Consider the following 23,653-nt stretch of genomic DNA (forward strand, 5'->3'; position numbering starts at 1 on the left):
AGGGTAGGTGCAAACCTGTTCTGTTACTCTGTGGTTAAAGGCTGTCTGAGATGATGGTTTGAAGTGAAAACAGCAGCCAACAGAGCAGCTCACACATCCCTTGAGATGGTCACTTCATGGTTTGGGGCATTTTCAGGGGCTACTTCACTTCCCAGGGACTGGAAAGGCTGAGCCGGTTTGGGGGTGGGACCCCTCTGCAGGGCTGTGTGCAGGACACAAGAATTCCATCAGGGCCATGCTCAGCCTTAGCTTTTGCTGTAACAATTACAAGTGATAAAATATCAGTTTTCTCAGTTTGCCTCCCCACAAGTTGGTTTAAAGGGAATGAAGGCAGATCCTGCTATAGCTTAGTGCATTACAAGCCAACTCAAATGACTCCCCACTGTCTTTTCATCTCCATGAGACTTTTAATGCCCTAAGTCTTTGCATGTCCTGGCACACAGCCCAATTGAAGCATGAGCTCCAACAGAAGTTTTACATTTAAAGCTGTTCTTTTGGCTTCAGAAATTTGCAGATTGAGGCTGAGGGAAGCAATTCAGCTGTTTACTTGCAGATCTCCACCAGCCCTGCTGTGCTCTTGCCCTCGCCTCGGTCAGAGTTGTGTTAACAGCATTTTCCAATTAAAGTAGCAGCCTCAGTTACAGAAAATGCTTTTCCTATCTGGGAATGTATCTGATTTTACTCTTTTTAAATTACTCATGGAGCACAAGGGTGTTTTGTTTTCCACCCCTTATTATAATTAATCCATCATCATTTCTGGTGACAAGGTTGGCTTTTGTTGAATTTTTTATTTCTTGCCGTTTCCATCAGCTTGTGCCAATACCACTCAGACTCCACATTACTGATGATGGGGAGACTGATGCGAGCAATCAGGCAAATATCAAGCAGATGAACAATTCATGAATTTCTGCTCTCTCAGATCAGGGAAAATGACACCTATTCTGGAGATAGCCCTGCCAGAAAATCTTAGAGCCATACTGTGTAAATTGTAGCCACTTCCCTGTCTGAAACAGTTCTGCTCTGAAAACTTGGCTTTCAAGACCTCCACAGCCAAGATCAAGGCTTCTTCCTGTTACCTGAAAATTCCAAGTCTCCAAGAGAATAAATGGTAGCAGTTGAAACCTTCATCGTTCTTCACAGTGATGAGGTAAGAGCTTCTTTTTTGCCCTTCAGCTCACTGAAAGGGATGTGCTGGGCCCCATCCTGCCTTGGTGCAACAAGCTCAGCAAGGCTTGTCCTCTGGGATGCGGTGGGATCTGACTCTGGGATTTTCACTCCAGCCAGTTTTCCATAGTGGACAACATTGTGACTCTCTTGTGGCTGAACATGCTTTGAACACGAGCGTGGCAGTGCTTGGGCTGGGCCTGCAGGACCTGGAGCAGGACCAGGTGCAGTGACAAAATCCCAGGATCCCAGTGCTGACATCCTGTCCCAGGAGGCCACAAAGCCCCTCTGTCCAACAACATCCTTCTCCCAGAGTCTGGGCAGCTGCAGCTTGTGCCCACCACAGTGACCCTCAAACCTGGGAGCATCTGGGTTCTTCAGGACCCTTGCAAGGATGCTCCAACCACAGACTCCCAGACAAGGAAGCAAAGCCTTCTGCTGCCCCCACGTGTTGCTTGCTCATTATTGTTGCCACACACCAGTAAAGACCTGGGAACACTATTGGGAAGCGTGAAAGAGGAGCCAGCACAGCCACGCAGCTCTGGAGGTCAAGGATCTTGCTTTGGAAGGCTCTTCTGTTCCTTCTGTTCCTCCCTCAAGCTCCGGGTGTTCCTTGTACTCAAAAAACTGCAAAATCAGATGGGGCCTGTTTGGAAATGAGATGATCTGGAGGCAGCAAAGCACAGAGGTGTCCTGGTCCCACCCAGGACGTGTGTGAGCCCTGGGAGCCAGCCAGCGATGCCGAGCGATATCGGATACGGCACAGAGCATCCAGGAGTCTTGGCTCAGGCCACGAAGAGCACAGAGCAAGAGACAGCTCTTGGCAGGCTCAGCTCACATGATAAGGTCATTGGAAAGACAAGTGATGCTTTCGTCAACCTGCCTCTCCCCAGAATCAGCACCAGCTCAAGCAAGGGCTCACTCTGTGCTCCTGTAATATCCCGTGTTCCATGTAGTGCCAAGGACAAAAGCTTCCTCTCAAATAGGTTGAAGCTGCTTTTCCCAACCAGTGTCCCAGCCCCCACCTCCCATCCTTCCTGGCCCTGTCAGGTTCCAGTTTTGAGCCACTGAACAGCCCCCCTTGGAAAGGTAATTTTCTCTCTGGATCAGTGGCACCTCTCAAGCTGAAGGGAGAGCAGGCTGTAGTTGCTGGCTCTCTGCTGCTTCCCAGCAGTTACAATTAGGGACCTTGTGGTTTTGTCCTTTGTTGGGGTAGCACACGCTAACTATTCTGGAAAGCATCAATCCCAAAAGCTGCCTGAAGCCTGGGCTGACAGGTTGGTAGTAGCAGCCAAGCTCTCTCATGGAACCAGTTTGTGGCTGGGGGAGGTCCCAGAGCAGTGTTTCTGACCATCCCTAGCACAGCTCCTTGGAGTGGTAGGGCTGGCTCTTTGCCATCCTTTCACTGAGAGCCCTTTTGGCATGGCACCATGAAGAGATGGGCCATGGGGCAATTCCTCAGCTCAGATTGACCACAGGCTGCCCTGGACACTGCCTGGAGCTCTCTGAGAACGCCTGAAGGGAGCAGCACTCGCTGGCAGGGCTTACGTGCTCCGACAATTGGGGATTGCAAACACATGCTTCAGCTATGCAAGAAATCCTTGCCTTGTTCTGAATGCAATTCTGCCTGGGTTTCTTCCCAGGAACATTCCTGTTCTTCACAATTTACCAGTTGCAGGAAGGGAGAAGAAGGAGGAGGGGTTTTAGGAGTAAGGGAGATGAAAGGGAACAAATCTCACGGTGCTTTCCTTTGCCAAATTTCTCCAGAAGGACAGGGTGTGGAGCATGGACTCCAGAGTCTGGGACAATCCCAAGAAAATATGAATTACAAAATTAAAACCACTTTTAATTAGTCGTTTGTTTTTATAGAAAGAATAAGTCTGTTCTTCTGAAGCAATTCAGTGCCTGCTATCACACACACCAGGCAGCCCCTGCCAAATGGAGCTGTGTGATAGAAGGCAAGCCCAGAATGAGGGCTCTGAGTAGAGACACCTTATCTCCTCCAGGAGACAGCAGTGCCATTCAGATCTGCATTCTGCTTCCCCAGATAAAAGTCCCACTCCTGAGTCACTGCATACGTGAGAGAGTTTCAAATGCAGTCCCCGTAGGTGGGAGTAATTTGATGTCTGAGATGAATGATGAATCTGAGCCTTTATTGTCACACCTGCTCTGTTCCAGACAGGAGAGGAAGCCTGAGAGGGTGGAGGCAGGAGCTGTTTCTGCCCTGGGAGAAGCCAGAGGTGCAGGGTACCCAGCTCCTCACACCCTGACTCCAGGTGACAAATGCCTCTTCTCGTGGAGGGACACAGTGGCTGTCACCTGCCGGTGGGGCTGGGGTCACACTGCAGGGGGTGGGGGAAGGCTCTACCCAGGCTGGCCCTGAGCAGGGATGCCCCTGCAGGGAAGGTGTCACACAGGCTCTGTGCTCCTTTCCAGGTGTCGCCACCTGAACCATCAGCTCCTTCCTGCAGCCTGAGACCCTTCCAGGGCAGTCAATTCCAGGACTTGTGCTCCTTGGCACTCTGGGACCTGCTGAGCTACACGAGCTCCAAGGGGAAAAAGCCTTAAAAGAGACAAGGTGTAACCTCATGCTACCAAACTTGCACTCTGAGTAACCTCCACAGCTCAATTAACTCTATTAAGTATTTACCTATAATTAATTTAATTTAGTTGAGGTTTTCTCCCCTGTGTTGAGTGCCTACTGTATCAACCTCTTAAAATTATGGCTGTGTGTATAATTCAATCAAATGTACATGCAGTACCCACATAAACTGAGTCACTTCAGGTACCAGGGAGAGGTTTATTTTGTTGTATTTGGCTCGTGCTTCTGACTTAACACAGGGTGACTCCATGAAAATTGGTTGTGCTGCATTAGTCCAAAGCCAGAGCAGAGCCCAGCTTTTATTCATTATTTGCAAGAGAGACATCATAATTTCTATAATGCCATGTCCAGAGTATGAGTGGGGTTTGCTCCAGCTGCCTTCCCAGTCTCCCACTAGGGAACAATGAAGGTAAAAAGGAATATTCATCTTTTTCTCTTTTTGTGTGTATAATTCAGAAATACCAGCAGATTCCTATTGCCTCACAGTGGTGTATAGGAGCCTTTCCCAGATATCTGCTAAACTAAACAGGAGTGATTGGTTGATGTTAAGGAGATGCTCAAGAAGTTTTTCCTGAAGTTCCTCTTTTCCCAAGGGTGGAGAGCAGCCTGTCACTGAGTGAGAGGTTTTATTGCACAGCTTAGAATGCAGCTGAAAGAGAAGCAAAGAACAACACAGGGAATGTGTGTCTGACACGTCTCACACTTCTCAAGTGAGCCTGAAGAAAGAGGGACAAATCCCAAGTGATGAGGAAAACTGCAATTCTGGGTGTGAGCAAGAGCTCCCAGGAATTGCAGGGACACAGGAGAGGAGCCCTGTTCTGGATTATGTGGAGATTCCCAGGCCAAGACCTTCATGAAAGTTTTGATTCTTTATCACAGGGATTAACTCTGGGAAGCAGCTGGCATGGATGTGAATTCCAGCTGGTGCCCAGCACCATGGACACGCTGCTCTTTGGACTGAGTGCAAATGAGCAGACTCAGCTCTGTCACCCTCTGCATTGATCTAAGTCAGGGCAGGAGGATTCTTCCTGAAATTCAGGGCACAAATGACCCTTGTGTTGGTTGAGTGTAGATAATAACTGAACCACTGCGCTCTCAGACAGACTCTGCTTGTTTGGGGCTGTGCAGCTCTCACAATCTGTCTGCTAACTACAAAAATATTCCAATTATTTGGAATGATGACATCACCCATGCAATTGACCCAGATCTAACATCAGCACTCCCACAAAACAGTTATTTCTTGTTCAACACTATGGAGGACAGTAATCCAGCCCAGACTGAGCCCTGTCAGCAAAGCCTGGTCGATTCCCCCACATTTCCAGCATTTCCTCAGCAGTTTATTTTCCAGGTTCGACAGGTTACCCCGAGTAACCTGGATCTGTTTGACAATACGGGATTATTGCCTGTAACTTTTGAACCTCAGTAGTCACGGAGGAGCTCCAAGTGGCTCAAGAAAGGCATTTTGGCACCTTTCATCTGCCCCATGCTTGTAAAGCCCTCACCAGCACACTAAATCCAACATCTGTTGGGCCCAAAAGCTGCCCGAGCCCAAAGTCATCTGTTCCTGGGATGATCTGGCCCAGGGCTGGAGGGAAGGAAATCCTGTGACCTGCTGGGAGATGGGGAGCTGGCTCAGCCGCAGTCCTGCCTGGCCACTCTCCCACCACCGTCCCATTCCTGCCAAAATCCCTCAGTCCCACGAAGGTGTGTGGGCAGGTAAGAGCTGTGAAGAACAGCTGTTGCTTAAAGAAATTCGTGGTGCTTGAGGAGCCTTCTTTCCTCTCAGTGTGTCACATTTATCAGCTGATGTTGTATCGAATCCAGCCAGAGCTGGAGAGGAAATGCCCTCCCCTCTTGCCTGCAGCACTGGGGTTGCACAGGGGAAGGCAGAGGGATGGCCAGTGACTGCACTCGGCTTTAATTTCACTTAAAAGCAGGTTTGTCCCTCACCTTTAGGGCACAGAGCAGCCAGACCCCGGGCTGAGCCAAAGCCCAGGCTGACCCTGCAGGAGATCTTCACCCTGTGGGCATCTGGGGCAGTGCCTGCTTAATTCTGGCAGCTGGCAAGGAGGACATCCCTTCTCCTGTCCCTGCACCCCAGAAAAGCTTTGGATGTGGAACTTGCTAGCATGCTTCCTGAGCTTGTTTGTTAAACATCAGCCACGAGGCAGGGTGGGCCAAGGCAAGCACTGCAGTGTGGAGCACAGCTGGTCAGCTCTGCGGACACAGCACAGGGACACGTTGTAAAATCGACATGTTGTAATACTGACACGTTGTAAAATTGACATGTTGTAATACTGACACGTTGTAAAATTGACATGTTGTAAAACTGACACGTTGTAGTACTGACACAGTGTAGCATTGACACAGTGTAGTCTGTTATTACATACTGACAGTGTAATAACGGAGATGTTACTGTAGCACAGGGCTCTGCAGGTGTGTGACAGCACCCCCTGTACGGGTGTGTGGCGAGTCCCGGGGCAGTGACACCTCGCCCGCGGTTGTACAGGTGTGTGACGTGACCTGTTGTTCAGGTGTGTGACATCACCCATCCTTCAGGTGTGTGACCTGACCCATTGCATCGCTGTGTGACGTGTCCCGGGGCAGTGGCACCTCACCCGGGGCTACGCAGGTGTGATCTGTCCTCTGTTCAGGTGTGTGATCTGTCTGTCCTCTGTTCAGGTGAGTGATCTGTCTGTCCTCTGTTCAGGTGTGTGATCTGTCTGTCCTCTGTTCAGGTGAGTGATCTGTCTGTCCTCTGTTCAGGTGTGTGATCTGTCTGTCCCTCTGTTCAGGTGTGTGATCTGTCTGTCCTCTGTTCAGGTGTGTGATCTGTCTGTCCCTATGTTCAGGTGTGTGATCTGTCTGTCCTCTGTTCAGGTGTGTGATCTGTCTGTCCCTCTGTTCAGGTGTGTGATCTGTCTGTCCTCTGTTCAGGTGTGTGATCTGTCTGTCCTCTGTTCAGGTGTGTGATCTGTCTGTCCTCTGTTCAGGTCTGTGATCTGTCTGTCCCTCTGTTCAGGTCTGTGATCTGTCTGTCCCTCTGTTCAGGTGTGTGATCTGTCTGTCCCTCTGTTCACGTGTGTGATCTGTCCCTCTGTTCAGGTGTGTGATCTGTCTGTCCTCTGTTCAGGTGTGTGATCTGTCTGTCCCTCTGTTCAGGTGTGTGATCTGTCTGTCCTCTGTTCAGGTGTGTGATCTGTCTGTCCTCTGTTCAGGTGTGTGATCTGTCTGTCCCTCTGTTCAGGAGTGTGACCTGTCTGTCCTCTGTTCAGGTGTGTGATCTGTCTGTCCTCTGTTCACGTGTGTGATCTGTCTGTCCCTCTGTTCAGGAGTGTGACCTGTCTGTCCTCTGTTCAGGTGTGTGATCTGTCTGTCCTCTGTTCAGGTGTGTGATCTGTCTGTCCCTCTGTTCAGGTGTGTGATCTGTCTGTCCTCTGTTCAGGTGTGTGATCTGTCTGTCCTCTGTTCAGGTGTGTGATCTGTCTGTCCCTCTGTTCAGGTGTGTGACCTGTCTGTCCTCTGTTCAGGTGTGTGATCTGTCTGTCCCTCTGTTCAGGTGTGTGACCTGTCTGTCCCTCTGTTCAGGTGTGTGATCTGTCCTCTGTTCAGGTGTGTGATCTGTCTGTCCCTCTGTTCAGGTGTGTGATCTGTCTGTCCCTCTGTTCAGGTGTGTGATCTGTCTGTCCTCTGTTCAGGTGTGTGATCTGTCTGTCCCTCTGTTCAGGTGTGTGATCTGTCCTCTGTTCAGGTGTGTGATCTGTCTGTCCTCTGTTCAGGTGTGTGATCTGTCCCTCTGTTCAGGTGTGTGATCTGTCTGTCCTCTGTTCAGGTGTGTGATCTGTCTGTCCCTCTGTTCAGGTGTGTGATCTGTCTGTCCTCTGTTCAGGTGTGTGATCTGTCTGTCCCTCTGTTCAGGTGTGTGATCTGTCCTCTGTTCAGGTGTGTGATCTGTCTGTCCTCTGTTCAGGTGTGTGATCTGTCCCTCTGTTCAGGTGTGTGATCTGTCTGTCCTCTGTTCAGGTGTGTGATCTGTCTGTCCCTCTGTTCAGGTGTGTGATCTGTCTGTCCCTCTGTTCAGGTGTGTGATCTGTCTGTCCTCTGTTCAGGTGTGTGATCTGTCCCTCTGTTCAGGTGTGTGATCTGTCCGTCCCTCTGTTCAGGTGTGTGATCTGTCTGTCCTCTGTTCAGGTGTGTGATCTGTCTGTCCCTCTGTTCAGGTGTGTGATCTGTCTGTCCCTCTGTTCACGTGTGTGATCTGTCCCTCTGTTCAGGTGTGTGATCTGTCTGTCCTCTGTTCAGGTGTGTGATCTGTCTGTCCCTCTGTTCAGGTGTGTGATCTGTCCGTCCCTCTGTTCAGGTCTGTGATCTGTCTGTCCCTCTGTTCAGGTGTGTGATCTGTCTGTCCTCTGTTCAGGTGTGTGATCTGTCTGTCCTCTGTTCAGGTGTGTGACCTGTCCCTCTGTTCAGGTGTGTGATCTGTCTGTCCTCTGTTCAGGTGTGTGATCTGTCTGTCCCTCTGTTCACGTGTGTGATCTGTCCCTCTGTTCAGGTGTGTGATCTGTCTGTCCTCTGTTCAGGTGTGTGATCTGTCTGTCCCTCTGTTCAGGTGTGTGATCTGTCTGTCCTCTGTTCAGGTGTGTGATCTGTCTGTCCTCTGTTCAGGTGTGTGACCTGTCCCTCTGTTCAGGTCTGTGATCTGTCTGTCCTCTGTTCAGGTGTGTGATCTGTCCGTCCCTCTGTTCAGGTCTGTGATCTGTCTGTCCCTCTGTTCAGGTCTGTGATCTGTCTGTCCCTCTGTTCAGGTGTGTGATCTGTCTGTCCTCTGTTCAGGTGTGTGATCTGTCTGTCCCTCTGTTCAGGTGTGTGATCTGTCTGTCCCTCTGTTCAGGTGTGTGATCTTTCCTCTGTTCAGGTGTGTGATCTGTCTGTCCTCTGTTCAGGTGTGTGATCTGTCTGTCCTCTGTTCAGGTGTGTGACCTCTGTCCCTCTGTTCAGGTGTGTGATCTGTCCTCTGTTCAGGTGTGTGATCTGTCTGTCCTCTGTTCAGGTGTGTGATCTGTCCTCTGTTCAGGTGTGTGATCTGTCTGTCCCTCTGTTCAGGTCTGTGATCTGTCTGTCCTCTGTTCAGGTGTGTGACCTCTGTCCCTCTGTTCAGGTGTGTGACCTGTCTGTCCTCTGTTCAGGTGTGTGACCTGACCTCTGTTCAGGTGTGTGATCTGTCTGTCCCTCTGTTCAGGTGTGTGATCTGTCCTCTGTTCACGTGTGTGATCTGTCTGTCCTCTGTTCAGGTGTGTGATCTGTCTGTCCTCTGTTCAGGTGTGTGATCTGTCTGTCCCTCTGTTCAGGTCTGTGACCCGGTCCCCCGGAGCGCTCCGGGCTCGGTCCCGGCCCGGCCGGAACGGGTGGCGCGGGCCCTTTAAGCGAGGCCCCGCCCCCTGCCCGGTCGGCCCCGCCCGCTCATCACCGCCCTCCCCACCGCCTTTCCCGGGCTCCCATTGGCCGAGCGGCGCTGGGGTCCCGCCTCCCGGCGCTGCCAGCCAATGGGAGGAGCGCTGGGCGAGACCGTGGCCAGGTCGGTGCGGGGCCGATGGCGGCGGGTCCGTAAGGGGAGCGCTGGGAGGGGGGTGGGAAACGGGACACCTTGAGGGAAGCGGGACACCCTGAGGGGAGCGGGGCCCCCGGGGGAAACGGGACACCCTGAGGGGAGCGGGACACCCTGAGGGGAGCGGGACACCCTGAGGGGAGCGGGGCCCCCGGGGGAAACGGGACACCCTGAGGGGAGCGGGGCCCCCGGGGGGAGCGGGACACTCTGAGGGGAGCGGGACACCCTGAGGGGAGCGGGGCCCCCGGGTGAAACGGGACACTCTGAGGGGAGCGGGACACTGAGGGGATCCGGACCCTCCTCGAGTGCTGAGGGCGTTGGGGTCACCTGAAGCGCTGAGGGCAGCGAGAACCTGTGAGGGGAGCGGGACCCCGAGGTGCCGAGGGCAGCGGGAGCTGAGGGGAGCGGGACCCCGAGGTGCCGAGGGCAGCGAGAGCCTGTGAGGGGAGCGGGACCCCGAGGGGCTGAGGGGAGCGGGAGCTGAGGGGAGCGGGACCCCGAGGTGCCGAGGGCAGCGGGGCACCGTGAGGGGTGAAGGACTCTCCCGAAATGCTGAGGGGACCGGGGTCCCTCGAGGGCCTGGGGATCCCCTGGTCAGAGGAGCCTGGGGAGAGCTCGGCAGCCCCTGAGGAGGGAGCTGTGCCGGGCGAGGCCGGGGTGCCCCACAGCAGCGTCCAGCCCGGTCCTGCGCGTTGAACTCCCTCGGCACAGCTGAGCCCAGCCCGCAGCTCTGGGTGCCGTGCCCGGGGCCAAGGAAATGCCATTAAATCCTAGTGGTTTCACCTGAAGAATCCCGTAGGGGTAGATGGAGAACGTTAAGGTCAAGGATCCATAACAGTGGGGTTTTCTTACCTATATCTCATCCTGACAAGAAATTGTTTGTGGAGCTGAGGATTGAAGGGAGAAAAAAAAAAAAAACAACCTGAACTTGCAGCTGTAGGCTGAGCAATAATTAAAGTGCTCAGGCAGGTTCTAGTCTTCATGCAACAAAATGAAGCCTTGTTATTCGGGTTGAAGTTAAGTGTAGCATGAGCTGTCCTTATTAAAAAAAAAAAAAAAAAAGTGCTCTTCCAAGGACTTAAAATGTGGATTCCTAAAGTGTAGAGAGGTAAGGACTTATGAAAAGGATAACTGCTCAGTTTTTAATGTCTGTTAGTAGACCTGATGTATGTTTTGACCGTAATTAAAGACAAAACATACTGAAGGGATTGTGTTGCTTTTTTAAATAAAGTTATAGAATATAATATTTAAAATGTTGAGCAACATAGTTATAAGGTGGTTTGTTCACACGTAGACAAAAAAAATTGGGAAAAAATTACTGATTGCTGCAGTTTGAGTACATAACTTTTCTAATATTGCTGGTAGAATAACACTTCTGGATTTGCCCCTTTGTGTGGTGAGTGTTCACACCTGCCAGCTTTCTGTGCATTCTCTGAATCTTCCATGCTGAGAGCTAAACACTGGTCTTGAGGAAACTGAAAGTGTCTGGGTTTTATTCCAGGTGCTGCTGGAGTGAAAGATGAGGCTGAATGAGAGCCGGACAAGACCCTTCCAGGCTCCTGCCACTGTCCACACCTTCCCGGGCAGGCAGGTGTTCGTGTTCCCCCATGGCCGCTCCGACTCGGAGGAGTCCTCGGAGGAGGAGCTCAACGTGATGGAATTGCGGCCCAGGGGCAAGGAGCAGCCGCGGGGCAGCGCCCGGGGCAGGCTGGGGGACGTGGTGCTTCTGGAGAGGGAGCTCACCGAGGAGGACAGCCTCAACAAGCTGGCCCTGCAGTACGGCTGCAAGGTGAGGGCTGCCTCTGCGTGGGGTTAACGGCCTCCGGGGCTTTCAGGTGCCGCGGTTTCCAGAAGCTGTCCTGAGGTCCGGTAGTTGTGACGCTGGCAGCTGTTGGCCCTGTATAACGGTCACTGTCCAGGTAAAACTGGAGAAAGGCAAAAATAACCCCAGACAAACACGAAAAGGAGTTGTTCAGCCAACAGCCTGGGAAGATGTTGTCAGCCTCACACCCTGCCTGACCTGCTTTCCTGTTTAATTTTGGTGACTAAGTGCAGGTTGTACTAAGTTATTTCAGTGAGGGCAAACATTAGGGAGCTGAGTGCAGAAATGAGGGCCAGGGCCCTGCTCTCAAGGAACATTGGATTTTTTGAAGCAAATTGAGCAGTACAAAGAAACACCACAGTTATGGGTGAGGTTTTTTGGGTTTTTTTTTGAAAGGTATCAGCTTACATTTTGCAAGGAAGGTCTGAGTCTAACGGGTGCATGTGGAGAGGTGCCAAAGTTCAGTCCCAAAGTCCAGGTGGTGTCTGTGTGTGGGTTTTGGTTGTTTGCTGTCATCCCAAAGCCTGCTCATTTCAGGTGCCTGTGGGCAAGAGGGAGGGCGTGTGCACAGTGAGATTTCTGAGCTGGAACAAATGCACAGCACATTTTCTTTGTTACAGAAAAGAACATAACTGCTGGAAAGTTTAATTACCTGCTCTGAACATTAGAAGCCTCCCGTTGTTCAGCAGTTGGAGCTGTATTTTTAGAGCCCCCTTTATCTGCAAGCTGCACTGTGATTTCAGAGTTTCTTGATGAAACAATTGGCCAGCAACCACAGCAGGGATAATGATACAGCTCTGGCTCCAGTGCTGCCCTGCCAGTGCAGTCTGTCTTGCTTAACCACACAGCAGCTGTATGGTGCAGCTGAGGCAAGAGGCCTTAGAGGGATTGCAGCAATCCCTGCCCTCCCATGCCCTTAGAAACAAAAACAAAACAGAAAAAGGCACCCTTATAGGTTCTGCTGACGAGCCCGATGCGTGTGGAGAAGCGAGTCTGGGAGGACTTGAGCAGGCCTTGATTGGCCCCAGGAGAGCCTGAGAAGGCAGAGCTGAGCCTTGGTTGGGTTTGGAGCTGTGTGCTGCTCTCAGCAGCACCTGGGCAGACTCACAGCAGTTGGGTGAACTCAGAGGAGGGAGATTCTGAACAGTTCTTTGGTTTATGGTGTGAAGAGTCCTGCTGTGCCTCTGCACTGTCCCTCAGAGGGCCCAGTTCTGTCCCTGCTGTGGCTGCTCCTCTGCTGCCCCACTCCTGGAGCCCTTCAGCCCCTCTGGAGGCTGCTGGGCCTGCCCAGGGGAAAAGCAAGCTGATGGAAGGGACATACAGTCAATGTTCTCCTCCTACAGGACAAAAGCTGTCCTGCTGCCTCCCTCCCTTCCAGAAAGGGAGTTTAACTTCTGACTTGTTCCAGTTAAACTGAACAGGTGCAGAAATCCTTATTGTAGGAGATTTGTCTAAGTCTCTTTAAAGACTGGCGTGACAGTTTTCATGCGCTTTATTTTATTTGCACAATTAAACAGCTCCTGAGAGGTCACCAGGATAGCAGTGAGAACAGTAACCACAGATAAACAGGCAAATGTGTGTAAAAATCCAGGATGAACTTCTTTAAATCAATGAGAACTTGACATTGGTTTCAGAATCTGCTTGGGGAGGGGATAGTAAGACAGTGCAACAAATAGCTTTGTGTGTGTGCCACAGATAACTTGGCAGAGATGCAAAGCACTCCAAAATTCTCATTTTTACTCTTGACCATTTATAGTCCTGGCTTGCTTTTGGCATTGTTCTTCAGCTGGGACAAGAGGAGCTCACTGCAGCCAAAGAAATGAGTACAGAAAGTAAGCCTAAATGCTTGTGCAGCCCAATCTCTCGCATGCTTCCCATCAGCTTTGTTTGTTGTTTCTGTGTGAGTGCTGCTCCACTTTCTGTTTCTACAGTCTTAGCACCACACTGCAGTATTTGATTGCAGACACCACGGGGGATATTTACTGTCCCAGTAATTTGTTTTCATTGGAACAAATCCAGAAATTGAAGCAGCACCTCACTTAGGAGGCTCTGGGTGAGATTGTTATTTCATAACTAAGAAATTTTGCAGGGTTTAGTCCAGAGTTGACACTGGGGCTCGCTGTGAGGAGCCCGAAGCAGCGACTGAGGATTCCTTTTGCCTCAGGGTCCCCAGATCAGATTCTGAATTAAATGTGCCATTTTCAGAGTTCTCAAGCTTTGTAGAGTAAACATGAGATTCTGGCCTCCGTCTCCTCTCCTCTCTACCTCTGAGCTTAGGAAGTAAAGTTTTTGGTTTTTGTTTTTTCTTTTAGCTCCCCAGTTTCCTTGGCAGCCTCAAGCGTGTGAGTGTGCAGTGAATGCAGGTCATGCTGTGATTTCTGAAGAGCAAAGCACAGTCCCTGTACTGTGTCTCTTTGCTGTGATGGATGAGAGGTGGTTTACCTGTTTGTGTTGCCTTCCTCTTTGCTTTGGCTCTCGCAGTTTTATTTTGTGCCCTCCAGTCTTTTCCTCAAGGTTCTTTCACATCTCCTTGGCTGCAGCAGAGAGCTCCTGGCACACACTGGCATCCTGTTCCTTTCCTTTGACAGAGGGTTTAGTGCGACTGAGAAGCTGCTGTGCTTGCTGGGTGGCTGAGTGGCCCCTGGATTAAGCATCTTCTCTTAGCTAATGTTAACTAAGGATGCTGCCTTGCCTTTGCCTTTGCCTTGGCACCGCCCGTCCGTGTCTGATGTTGCACGTGTGGCTGCTTCTCCCTTGCTCTCCTGCTGCTGGGTGGGGACACAGCTCACAGACAGGAGCCCTACACAGCAACCGCAAAAGGTGGTGACAGGAGCACAGAGGTGATTGATTGTCCTTCAGCAGAGCATGCTCAGGAGGAATGGGCTGGATGAGCTGCTGTCCTGCAGAAGAGAGGTGTTCCTTGAGCACAGGACGCTCATGCGGGAGATGCTCACCTGCCCTCCACGCTGTGCCCTTGCTTTCAGAACTGGTGTGCTCCCAAAATGGAGCTCTGATCACTCTGAAGTAATTTCCTGAGCAGGAGATGCTCACACTGGTGTTGTGCTCTCACCTTAAGCACTCATGTGTAAGGTGTGAAAATAGTTTTAAATAACATCTGTTTGTTAAAAAGATTGTTCTCGCTTTAACTGAGAGAAGGGCAAAGAAAGCAAAGAGAAGGAAGAGCAGTATGGAGCAAATTACAGCAGGTACAAGAGGTGGAGGTTGCAGACTGGTTTAACAGGAGATTGCCTCTATCCTGCAGGAACTGGAGCGCCCCTGGAAGTGCTGGGGAATCTCTCAGAGCATCAAACCGCTTGCATCCAGGGCCTGCTTTTATTCCCTGACGGCTCCTTGCGCACTGGCTTTGTAGCTGCTTCCTGCCTCACTCCTGGGCTGTCCTGCCCTCACCGTTTATGTCCTTTCTGGATTCCTTAGGTTGCGGATATCAAACGCGTCAACAACTTCATCCGGGAGCAGGACCTGTACGCGCTGAAGTCCATCAAGATCCCGGTGCGGCCGCACGGGCTGCTCACGGAGAGCGCCGGCGCCCTGCGGCCGCCCCCGGCGGGGCCCGTCCAGCCCGGCCTGACGCGCGTGGAGCCGCCGGAGCCCGACCCCGGCGCGGGCGGCTCCGCCGGCGGCCAGCGTCTCAGTGAGTACTTCAGGGGCATCGACCAGAGCATCCAGGACGCCGTGCAGGTGGAGGTGCAGCTGAACGCCGAGTACGGCGGGGAGGGGCTGGAGAGGCCCCTGCCCGAGGCAGGGAAGCGGGACGCTGGTAACGGTGCGGACTGCGGAATCCAGTGGTGGAACGCCGTGTTCATTATGCTCCTGATAGGAATCGTCCTGCCAGTGTTTTATATCATCTATTTTAAAACACAAGGCCTGGTGGCCCACACCTCTAACATGACAAACTCAAATGTTTCAACAGCTGGATAGGAAGGGAAATTACCACAAGGCTCGGTCGTAGGAAAAATCCTAAGGTGAAAGGGCAGCCCACCTCAGCCTCTCCAGCAGTATTGCCCTTATGCTCGAGGCTGACTCAAGTGCACCCAAGGGGATACAACAATACAGATTATTTTTATTTTTATAAGTAGCTGATGATGTAATCCTGAATTTGACTGAAAATGAGGTGATGTGATTTTGATGGAAAAATAAGGATGCTTTGTTGCTTACAGAGATCATCACCCAGGTGGCTTCAGAGTTGGGAACTCTGTTGAGGGAAAGTATTCTGTAGCAATTTACTCATTATGGTTGCTTCAGGTATTTCTTAATACCGTGTCTAGAAGCAAATTCTTTGCTGCTGAGCTAGAGAGTGCAGTATTAATGTGGTTGGAAAGTTAGGGGTTGTTTGCATTTTAAGGAAACCCTTTTTGCTGGAATAGAAGTGGGGGACACTTCTTTTCAGAAGTGTCATTTTTGTCTCTTGCAGACCATGGTGTTTTTGGCCTCCTTGACCCTAATGATGCCTTCTGGGGCTCTAAGCTGGGTGTGCCAGGGCACGCTGACGCTGCCAGCACCCCACCTTGTCACCCCCCTGAGCAAACCTTTGAGCTGTGTTCAATTAGGATGCATCAGGCCCACCCCAGGAAGGGGGAGCCCCGACCTCTTCCCTTCAGTGAAATCCTTCAGGTGGCTCCTGAGATCGGAGCTCTCAGTGCAGGACCTGTGCTGTCCCAGGGTGCTGCTCAGCCCTGCATGGCCCCAGGTGGGCAGGGGGTGTTGGAGGAGGACAGGAGAGCACGAAAGAGGAGTCACAGGCACTTCTCAAGGACTCATTTGCTGGCAGGAGGTGTAGTCAGTATTATTTGCTAAAAAAGCTAATAATGGTCTGTAGTGGTGCTTCTCAGACACCCAGGCTCAGTCATGGAATTACTTCCTCGTGTGCAGTCTGAGTGGGAGTGAAGTGCTGAGCTGGGTGCAGGTTGCAAGGTCCAGGACAGAAGTCCAAGAAGAAGGAAGTGGTGAAGCCTTTCCAGGAGAGGACTCGGAAGCTGCTGATTGTGACAGGTTTCTGTGAACTGACCACATGCACTGAAAAGCTTTGCAGGGCAGTGGAGATGTCAGTCAGCCCCCGGGCTATGCTCTTCAAGGCCACTCAGCAAACACTACCTGCTGCAAGGGGGCAGCAAGGGGGGCCTTGGGAGCTTTGCTAAAGAGAAGAACTTGCCTCAGAAATTTGATTCAGCAAATTCAGGGCCTGTGGGCAGAGGTAAAGGCTTTCCTGGAACCAACCACTAAATGTGTGGGCAGGTGCTGTTGGTGCTGAGGGTGAGGGCAGCGCTGCTGGGCAGGTGCAGGAAGCTGCTGTTAGTTGTCCCCACCTCGGCCCAGCCCCATTTGCAGCCTCTCAGCTGCCAGTGGGAGCTCAGGGCTTTTCCAGCTTCCCCTGGCAGCCTGAGGCTGGCTGGGGCACAGCAGGGGCAGGAGAGGGGCTGTGCTGCAAGCACCTGCTGTGCAGGTGTGGCCTCAGCCTGGCCTGAGGATTGCTGCTGCCTGGACAGGGAGGACTGAAGCGTCTCCAGCAAGGTGAGGACCCCACACCACACAAGCACAACCGTGTGCTGCTACAATGAGAACCTGTGCTCCCTGCAGCTCTCAAAAGTGGGAACCTAATTTTATAAATGAGCACTCCGAAGTATCTTATACTGAACAAAAATCTGTATTTTTCTTCTGTGAAGAGCTGTATCTCTCTGTTCTGGGGAGGGGGTGGGACCAGGTTCTTAATATTTTTAAATAAAGCCACATGAAATAAAAGCACAAGGGCACAGCTTGTGCTTTATTTGCTACCACACAGCTGAGCACCTGCCTCAGAAGGAGGGGCCCCTTGCAGCCTCACCTCAGCCTCTGCAGTGAGCGGGAGTGGGAGCAGCAGGAGGAACGGGGGCTGGAGAGGCAGGACTGGCCTTGGGCTCTCCACTCTCAGTGGACCCTGGGTCATCCGCCCGTTTCTCCACGTTTTATAGAAAGGTTCTTAGCAGGCATCAGTCCTTGAGTGCAGTAACAAGTGTCAGTGTGACTCTGTTGATGGAAATCCTCATGGCTGCAGTTAAAAACCAACAGCTCGCACCTGGACTGACACCTGGAGGGGGCAAGGACGCGCCAGACGGGACCAGTGCTCTGCAAACACGAGAGAGGCCGGAGTACACAGTAAAAGCCAGTATCTTTACTTTAGTGAATGCAGGATACAAATATTTTACAACAACCTCTAGCATTTTCTTAACCATTTGATAAAAAGTTCACTAGAATATTTATTGTATATTGAAGAAAAAACAACACATTCAGGGAAAAAAATTGAGATTAACTTATTTTTTTTCTTAAAAGATTCGTCTCAAGGATGGCAACAAAGTCCAGCTTGTGCCGCCAAACGGCTTATCAGCATTAAACCGTGAACAGCTTCTTGTGAACTGTTGACTACAAACATTTACCAAATACATAAATCTCTTTTAAAAAAGCCATTTTAAATATAGCAAAGCAGTGTTCTCTTGCACAGCAAAGTGAAGAAAGGTTCTACTAAGATTTAAATGTTTACATTGGTTAAGTCTTTCTTTCACATTCGGATTTAACTTCTGCCCAGGATCAATTGTTAGGAGTTGTTTTGTTCCTTATTTACTATGTATTTCTTGTGCGCACAGTAACTCGCAAGTTTCTGATGCATTAGTGTCCTTGGAGGGAAGGCAAGGCTAAAGCAGTTCTCTCTGACGAGTCCCTGACAACGTGGCGTTCTCAAAACTATCGTGAGAGCTCGAGGATGGAGGTGATTTGTCACAACAGAGATAAAAATCTTAAATCGCTCAGACCTGACTGGGTTCAGCCCAGGATTGGATCCACTTGCACTTCAGTCAGCAGAGATAATTTTAAAAAGTTTTTTTTTTTTAACCTGTTGAAATATCTGTGCTATGTCTTCTCTTTTTTTTTATATAAAACATTTTTACAATTTCTAAAAAAGTATGTTTCAAAGTGAGTTACTTGTTATTAAAAACCAGGATTCCCATTCCTCGGTGGCAGGAGGCGCTCCCCGAGACCGGAGGGCTGTGGAAGGACGTTTCTGCCGGGGCTGGGGCAGCACAGGGCCACTCCCTTGCCCAGCTCCTTAGAATTGATTCTTTTTATTTGTTTTTAATTCATTGGTGCAATTTCAATACAAACTCTAACCCTTGTGTAGCTTTGTCTTTAAGAAAACAGTAGTTAAGTACTGTTTAAAAACCTGCATAGAAATAAAGACTATTGAGATACAGTCAGCAAAGCCATCTGATAAGGCACACAAGAAAATAGACAGTAAATGTGAATGCAGAACTCCCACTCGGATGTACAGCAAAGTTCATACAGGTGCATAAATCATGGAACTCACATCACTGGTCAGAGCAGCAAAAGGTTCCAGGGAGCAGCAAGTGAATTCGGTCACTGGGGACACAGTGGCCATGGGAACTGTCCCTTCTGCCTCCAGCCTCCTGCCAGCCGGGAAGAACCCAGGAAAGGGGAAGCAGTTCCAAGGGAAGGGCTGGAGGCCACTGGAGCCCCTGTGGGTTTTAACGTTGCCAGGACAAGGAGACAGGCCCGGAGGCCACAGGTACCACAGGGACACCGCCCTTCTCACCCCTCCCTTACAGCATCAAGGGATTTTTCTTAACTGGGGGAAAAAAAAAAAGCCCAAGCAAAAAAGGTTAATAAATATCAGGGCTAACTCTGAAGAGTTTGGGCAGTCCCACAGCTCTGCAGCTTCCACCCAGAACCAGCACTGCCAGCCTGGAGGGCACCGGGAGCACGGGTGGGAGCACGGCCACCACCACCACCAAACCTGCTCCCAGCCCAGTCTCACGGCACAAGGGGGCTCTGCATTCCTGCCTCTCTTTCTTGGAAGCAGCGAATTTTTCCCAAACCACTTGCCAACTCGCAAAACCTTTTGTGCTCCTCTGATATGTGTCATTTCCCTATCATGAGAAATTAGGTCAAGTTTTTCCACTGTTTTTTTTTTCCTCCTCAGAAGAGGCAGTTTTAAAATGATGCCTTAAAATGTGTCGTAACAGATTTTTTATATTTATGCAGGATGAACTTAACACCGGATTTTTTTTTTGCCACTTTGCTATTTATATACATATATATAAAATGTATAATGAAGCTTAACCATACAGCACAGAGATTACAATTGAACGGCACACATTCACCACCAGTGAGGGGGCCAACCCCTTTATACACCCTCTGAAAAATCTGGATAATAATATTAATAATAATTAAAATCCAAAGAAAGTACAGTATATTTAACAAAATAGTAAATATTAAACAGTGAATACTCTACTTAATAAGGACCTCGCCTTGTTTCAAGTTGGCGTCAATCCACAAAAATATACTTTTTAATCTGGTGACCGTACAATACATAGGTACTTACACCAAAGGTGATAATATATTTAGGATGCTATATACACAAAGAGTTTGGCTCAAATTTAAATTTACATATAAGTGTTCATGGCTTATTTTTCCCCCAAGGTTCCGCCTGCAAGTTTTTCCTTTTCATCTTTGAAAGCAAAAACTAGAAAGTCAAAATAAGATAAAACTATACTCTACAAAAAAGCTACAACATACAGCTTTGGCTTATATAAATAATTCATAGCAGAATGTGTTCAAAAGTACTGTATATAACTTTATATATAGTCTTCAATTCATTAGGGTATTGTTTTCTTTAATATAAAATATACATGAGCTAAAATCCGTTTCTATATTTTTCAAAGGTATGAACGTAAAAACAAATTTGTCAAACATATTCCAATTATAACTTAATATATTAATTTTATTTTGTTAATGTTCTATTTTCTAGGCTAATATTTTCTGAATATTTCATGCGAGTTCTCTATGCTCTCTTTCACTCATTAAAAAAATCACTTCTTTGACCCAATACACTTTTTTTTTTTTTTTGCACGTGCAAAACAGGGTTTTTGTTTTTTTTTTTTTTATTTCTTATAGCATCAGCCCTTCTCCATGCACCCTCTGCAATAGAGACCCATGCCAGGTTGGGTAATAGAAAGGTCAGTTTATGTACAGTATTGCTTTCTTCTTCCTGCTTTTCTACTGCTCTGCTGCTACAAAGCAATTATTTCTTAGCTACGAGTAACCATAGAGCTGACTACACACAGGGACGGTACTACAGGCGAGCCCTCGCTCGGGTGGGCGTGGAGGAGGAGGAGACACTGCGGGGACACCGCTCTGCGCGGGCCGGGCTGGGGTCACACACGAGTCCAGGTAAGTGCCAGACTAGAGATCAAACCTACGGGATTGTTCTGTTACTTTTACCAAGGGACATCTGCAGCTATACAAGAGTTTGTCATAAGTGCCTGATGATTGGTGTATGCTACACACACTAGCACATATATATGCATGTGAAGATATATATATGCACGTATGTATATACATATAAATATACGTATTCATGTCCTTATTTATAAATTTAGATATGTCAGGACAGTTCATTTTGAGAACACAAAGCTGAGAGGGCGACACGGCGGGTTTATGTCACCCACGTGTCCATCCTCATCCGTTTTACCGAGGGGCTCTCCCGATCCTCTGCGTTGGGCGGCCGCCCCAGCACCACGGGCGAGTGGAAGTCGCTGCGCGGATCCTCGCGGTCGCTGCCGTCGTAGGAGCTGCTGGAGCTGCTCAGGCTGTCGACCGGGGAGCGCCCCAGCTCCTGGCGCGACGGCGGCGGCGGCGGCGGCTGCTGCGGCTGCTGCGGCGGGAACCCGGAGGGGGTGACGCGGTCCCGGGGAGGGGAGATCGGTTCCGATTTGATGTTGATGTTTTGGTTGGTGTTAATGGAGAGATTTGAACCCTGAGATAGCTGGCTGCCAGTGCTGGGGAAAGAAGACCGAAAGGCGCAAGTAAGAAAACGCAGAAAGTGAAAACCAAGTGACAATCCACGTGTCTGGGACAGTGAGGCCTTGGGGCTCAGCACCGAAATAAATGCAGTTCACTGGGAAGAGCAAAGGTGAAAAAAGCATTAATTAAAGGTCGGAGCTGCATTTACTGAAGTTCAGAACAAACAAATATTTTCTATTACCAAACATTTCAGTCACCACGCAGGTGCCCCCCTGGTGAGAAGCTGAGCCTGCAGGGATACAGCTCACTGGCTGGAGGTGACTGAAGGAGCAAACACCCTGCCACACAAATGTTTTCCAGCACAGACAAGAGGTTAAAACGTGCTGAACGCTCCCTTGGTGCAGCTGCTCCAGCCCCCCAGTGCTGCCCTGGGTACTTACACAAGAGAGCTGAGGGCCGCGGGACCGAGGTGGTGCTGCTGCCAGGCAGACACCTGCCCCAGGGACAGCATTCCTGGGGAGTTAAATCCCTGCAGGGCAGACAGGTCTGCGCTAGTCAAGGAGTAATCTAAGAGGGAGAAACAGATAACAAAGTAATGTATAGGGGGATTTATATATATAACATACATACATAAACAAATACAAAGGCTTTCTGCCCAAAACAAATAAAGGCAGCTGATCCAAAGGAATTCAAACGGGAAAACTCTGAAGTCTGGGAGCAATCCTGCCAAGCTCACAGGGAGCTTAACAGTACAGAGGCCTCCAAGTGAAATTTTTTTTTTTTTTTTTTTTTGCAATCTGCTTTCAGATCCTCCATTTTGCTGTCTGGGAGCTTGTTCCAAACTCACAGGTACAACACATTAATGCAGTGTATATACAGAGGTGTGCACCTTATAGTAAGACTTGGCATTTTTGAAGACATTTCAAAACTAAACAAAAGGGGAAGGATCCATGTGAGTCACTAGGCAGGGATGGTGGATCTCGCCCTGAATTCGCTGCAGACACTGGGCTGTGGTTCAGTCCCAGGGGGGAGGTGCAGCTGCTCAGACAAGACACAGGTACCATTTGGGGAGCTCAAGCGCCACAGAGCTCCTGGGCCTACAACCTCCACCCAAACGCAAGCCCTGAACGGCACTGGCTGCCAGGCAGGCACAGGGACCGGGTGGCCAAACCCCAGGGACCCCTCAGAGCAATCCTGCTGCAGCACATCACGTCCTCCCCCTCCTCACAGTATCACTCCTCAATGTCTGATTAAACTGTCTTCTCTGGATCACAGGAACAAAAGAAGCCTCTTTGTGTGGAGCAAGAAAGCACCATTCTTTAGAAATTCAACTTAAATGGAGCCCAGAGGGCTCCAACCCCAGCCAGCCTGGCTCTGGCTGCTGCAGGGCTCCCTCACCCCTCACTTCATTTACAGAACTGAAGTTGTTTACACTTGAGCATTATCACTCATGTTTTCTTTCAGGCTTGAAAACAAACTCTTCTCTGCTTTTAATTATTTTCTAATAAAGCTTCCTTAAAATAATTTTTAGTCTCTTGAGAATGGGACAAAATGTGAGCAGCCAAACTCAGGCTGTACTGCCACCAGAGGAACCAAACATTCCATTAAGCTGGGTTTGGCTTTGATTTGTGTTTGGAGGGGTTGGGGTTTTTTTACAGTATTGTCCTAAAATGCCACCACCATTACAATCTCTCTCTCTCCTGAGATGAGCCTTCTTGAAAAATCTCCCCCTCCCATCCACTGACCTGTTTGCAGTGGATAAATTCTAGATCTGCCTAAGACAGCTCATCTTGGGAGGAGAATCCAGGGCCAGCAGGGCCCTGTGCTGTCAGTGACCCACACACATCCCTGCAAGAACCTTCCTGAAAGCCTCAGGAGTTCCAGCTGCTCCCAGCAGGTGAAGCTTCTTGGGCTTTCTCTTTTTATTTCTGCTCAGTTGTCACTTCTACTGAAACTCTGAAAACCCTCGCACGTATTTCTGCACAGCTTCAGAAAGGTTTTTGACTGAAAAAGCTCCTTTTGTAAGACTAAAATTGAATTTAAAAAATAACAACTGTGCAGCCCCTGCAGTGACCCAGACATGCACTGAGCCTTCCAGGCAGCCAGAAGCCAAAGCTCCCAACACCTGCCCAGTGCAGCCCAGGCACGCCCTGGAGATGGATGTGCTGGGCTGATGGGGTTTGTCAGAGCAGACCTGAAGGAAACACTGACAGCAATTCAGTTCCCATGTAATTTTTTTGCACTGCAATTACAGCTTTTATGACCATGGACAATTAACTTCTGACACTTCACACAGAACGTGTCTGGCGACAGGGCTTTGAGGAGGAATTTTTCCAAAGAGCACATGTGTTTCTACACAATTAGCTGCATTATTAATTCCCTAAATAATCACCTATTTGCTGGCAGTGGCAGGAGGACACTCCTGCTGCAGGAGTGAGCTGATGTGAGCTGTGCACACAAGAGCACCTTCTGCACCACAGAAACCATCACTGCTGTGACCCCCACAAGCAGCACTGGCAAGTTTGTACCTCTGCAAAACAACTGACCTGAAGCCAGGAATTTATTTATGGCTTGGTGTGCTCTGCTCAGGTGTCAATTACTAATTAACTGATTGCAGGGGGTTTTAATACTTTTTTTTTAAATGCCTGGACTG

General features: G+C 49.8%; 2 protein-coding genes across 2 annotated transcripts in view; one reads left to right on the plus strand and one right to left on the minus strand.

The window, feature by feature from the left end:
• Positions 1 to 9,964: 9,964 nt before the first annotated feature.
• Positions 9,965 to 18,114, plus strand: LYSMD4 (LysM domain containing 4). The gene is made up of 2 exons (XM_068203628.1): positions 9,965 to 11,160; positions 14,629 to 18,114. The coding sequence occupies exons 1-2, from the start codon at positions 10,891 to 10,893 to the stop codon at positions 15,130 to 15,132; spliced, it is 774 nt and encodes a 257-aa protein (XP_068059729.1). The 5' UTR covers positions 9,965 to 10,890; the 3' UTR covers positions 15,133 to 18,114.
• The window catches only part of MEF2A (myocyte enhancer factor 2A), an 82,321-nt gene continuing 76,005 nt past the window's right edge, over positions 17,338 to 23,653 (minus strand). Inside the window, exons 11-12 of the mRNA XM_068203627.1 lie at positions 21,441 to 21,567; positions 17,338 to 21,035 (exon numbers count right to left, since the gene is read on the minus strand). Of these exons, the coding sequence (XP_068059728.1) occupies positions 20,693 to 21,035; positions 21,441 to 21,567 (470 nt within the window). The 3' untranslated portion in view covers positions 17,338 to 20,692. The remainder of the gene's footprint in view (positions 21,036 to 21,440; positions 21,568 to 23,653) is intronic.

Source organism: Anomalospiza imberbis, chromosome 13, assembly GCF_031753505.1.
Source record: "Anomalospiza imberbis isolate Cuckoo-Finch-1a 21T00152 chromosome 13, ASM3175350v1, whole genome shotgun sequence".
Lineage (NCBI taxonomy): Eukaryota > Metazoa > Chordata > Aves > Passeriformes > Viduidae > Anomalospiza > Anomalospiza imberbis.

What these genes read in the sequence shown, in the direction of transcription:
- LYSMD4 (XM_068203628.1), top strand. Translation starts at nt 10,891, where the DNA reads ATGAGGCTGAATGAGAGCCGGACAAGACCCTTCCAGGCTCCTGCCACT. An exon ending in CCCTGCAGTACGGCTGCAAG is followed by an intron (nt 11,161 to 14,628) that starts GTGAGGGCTGCC and finishes TGGATTCCTTAG; the next exon opens with GTTGCGGATATCAAACGCGT.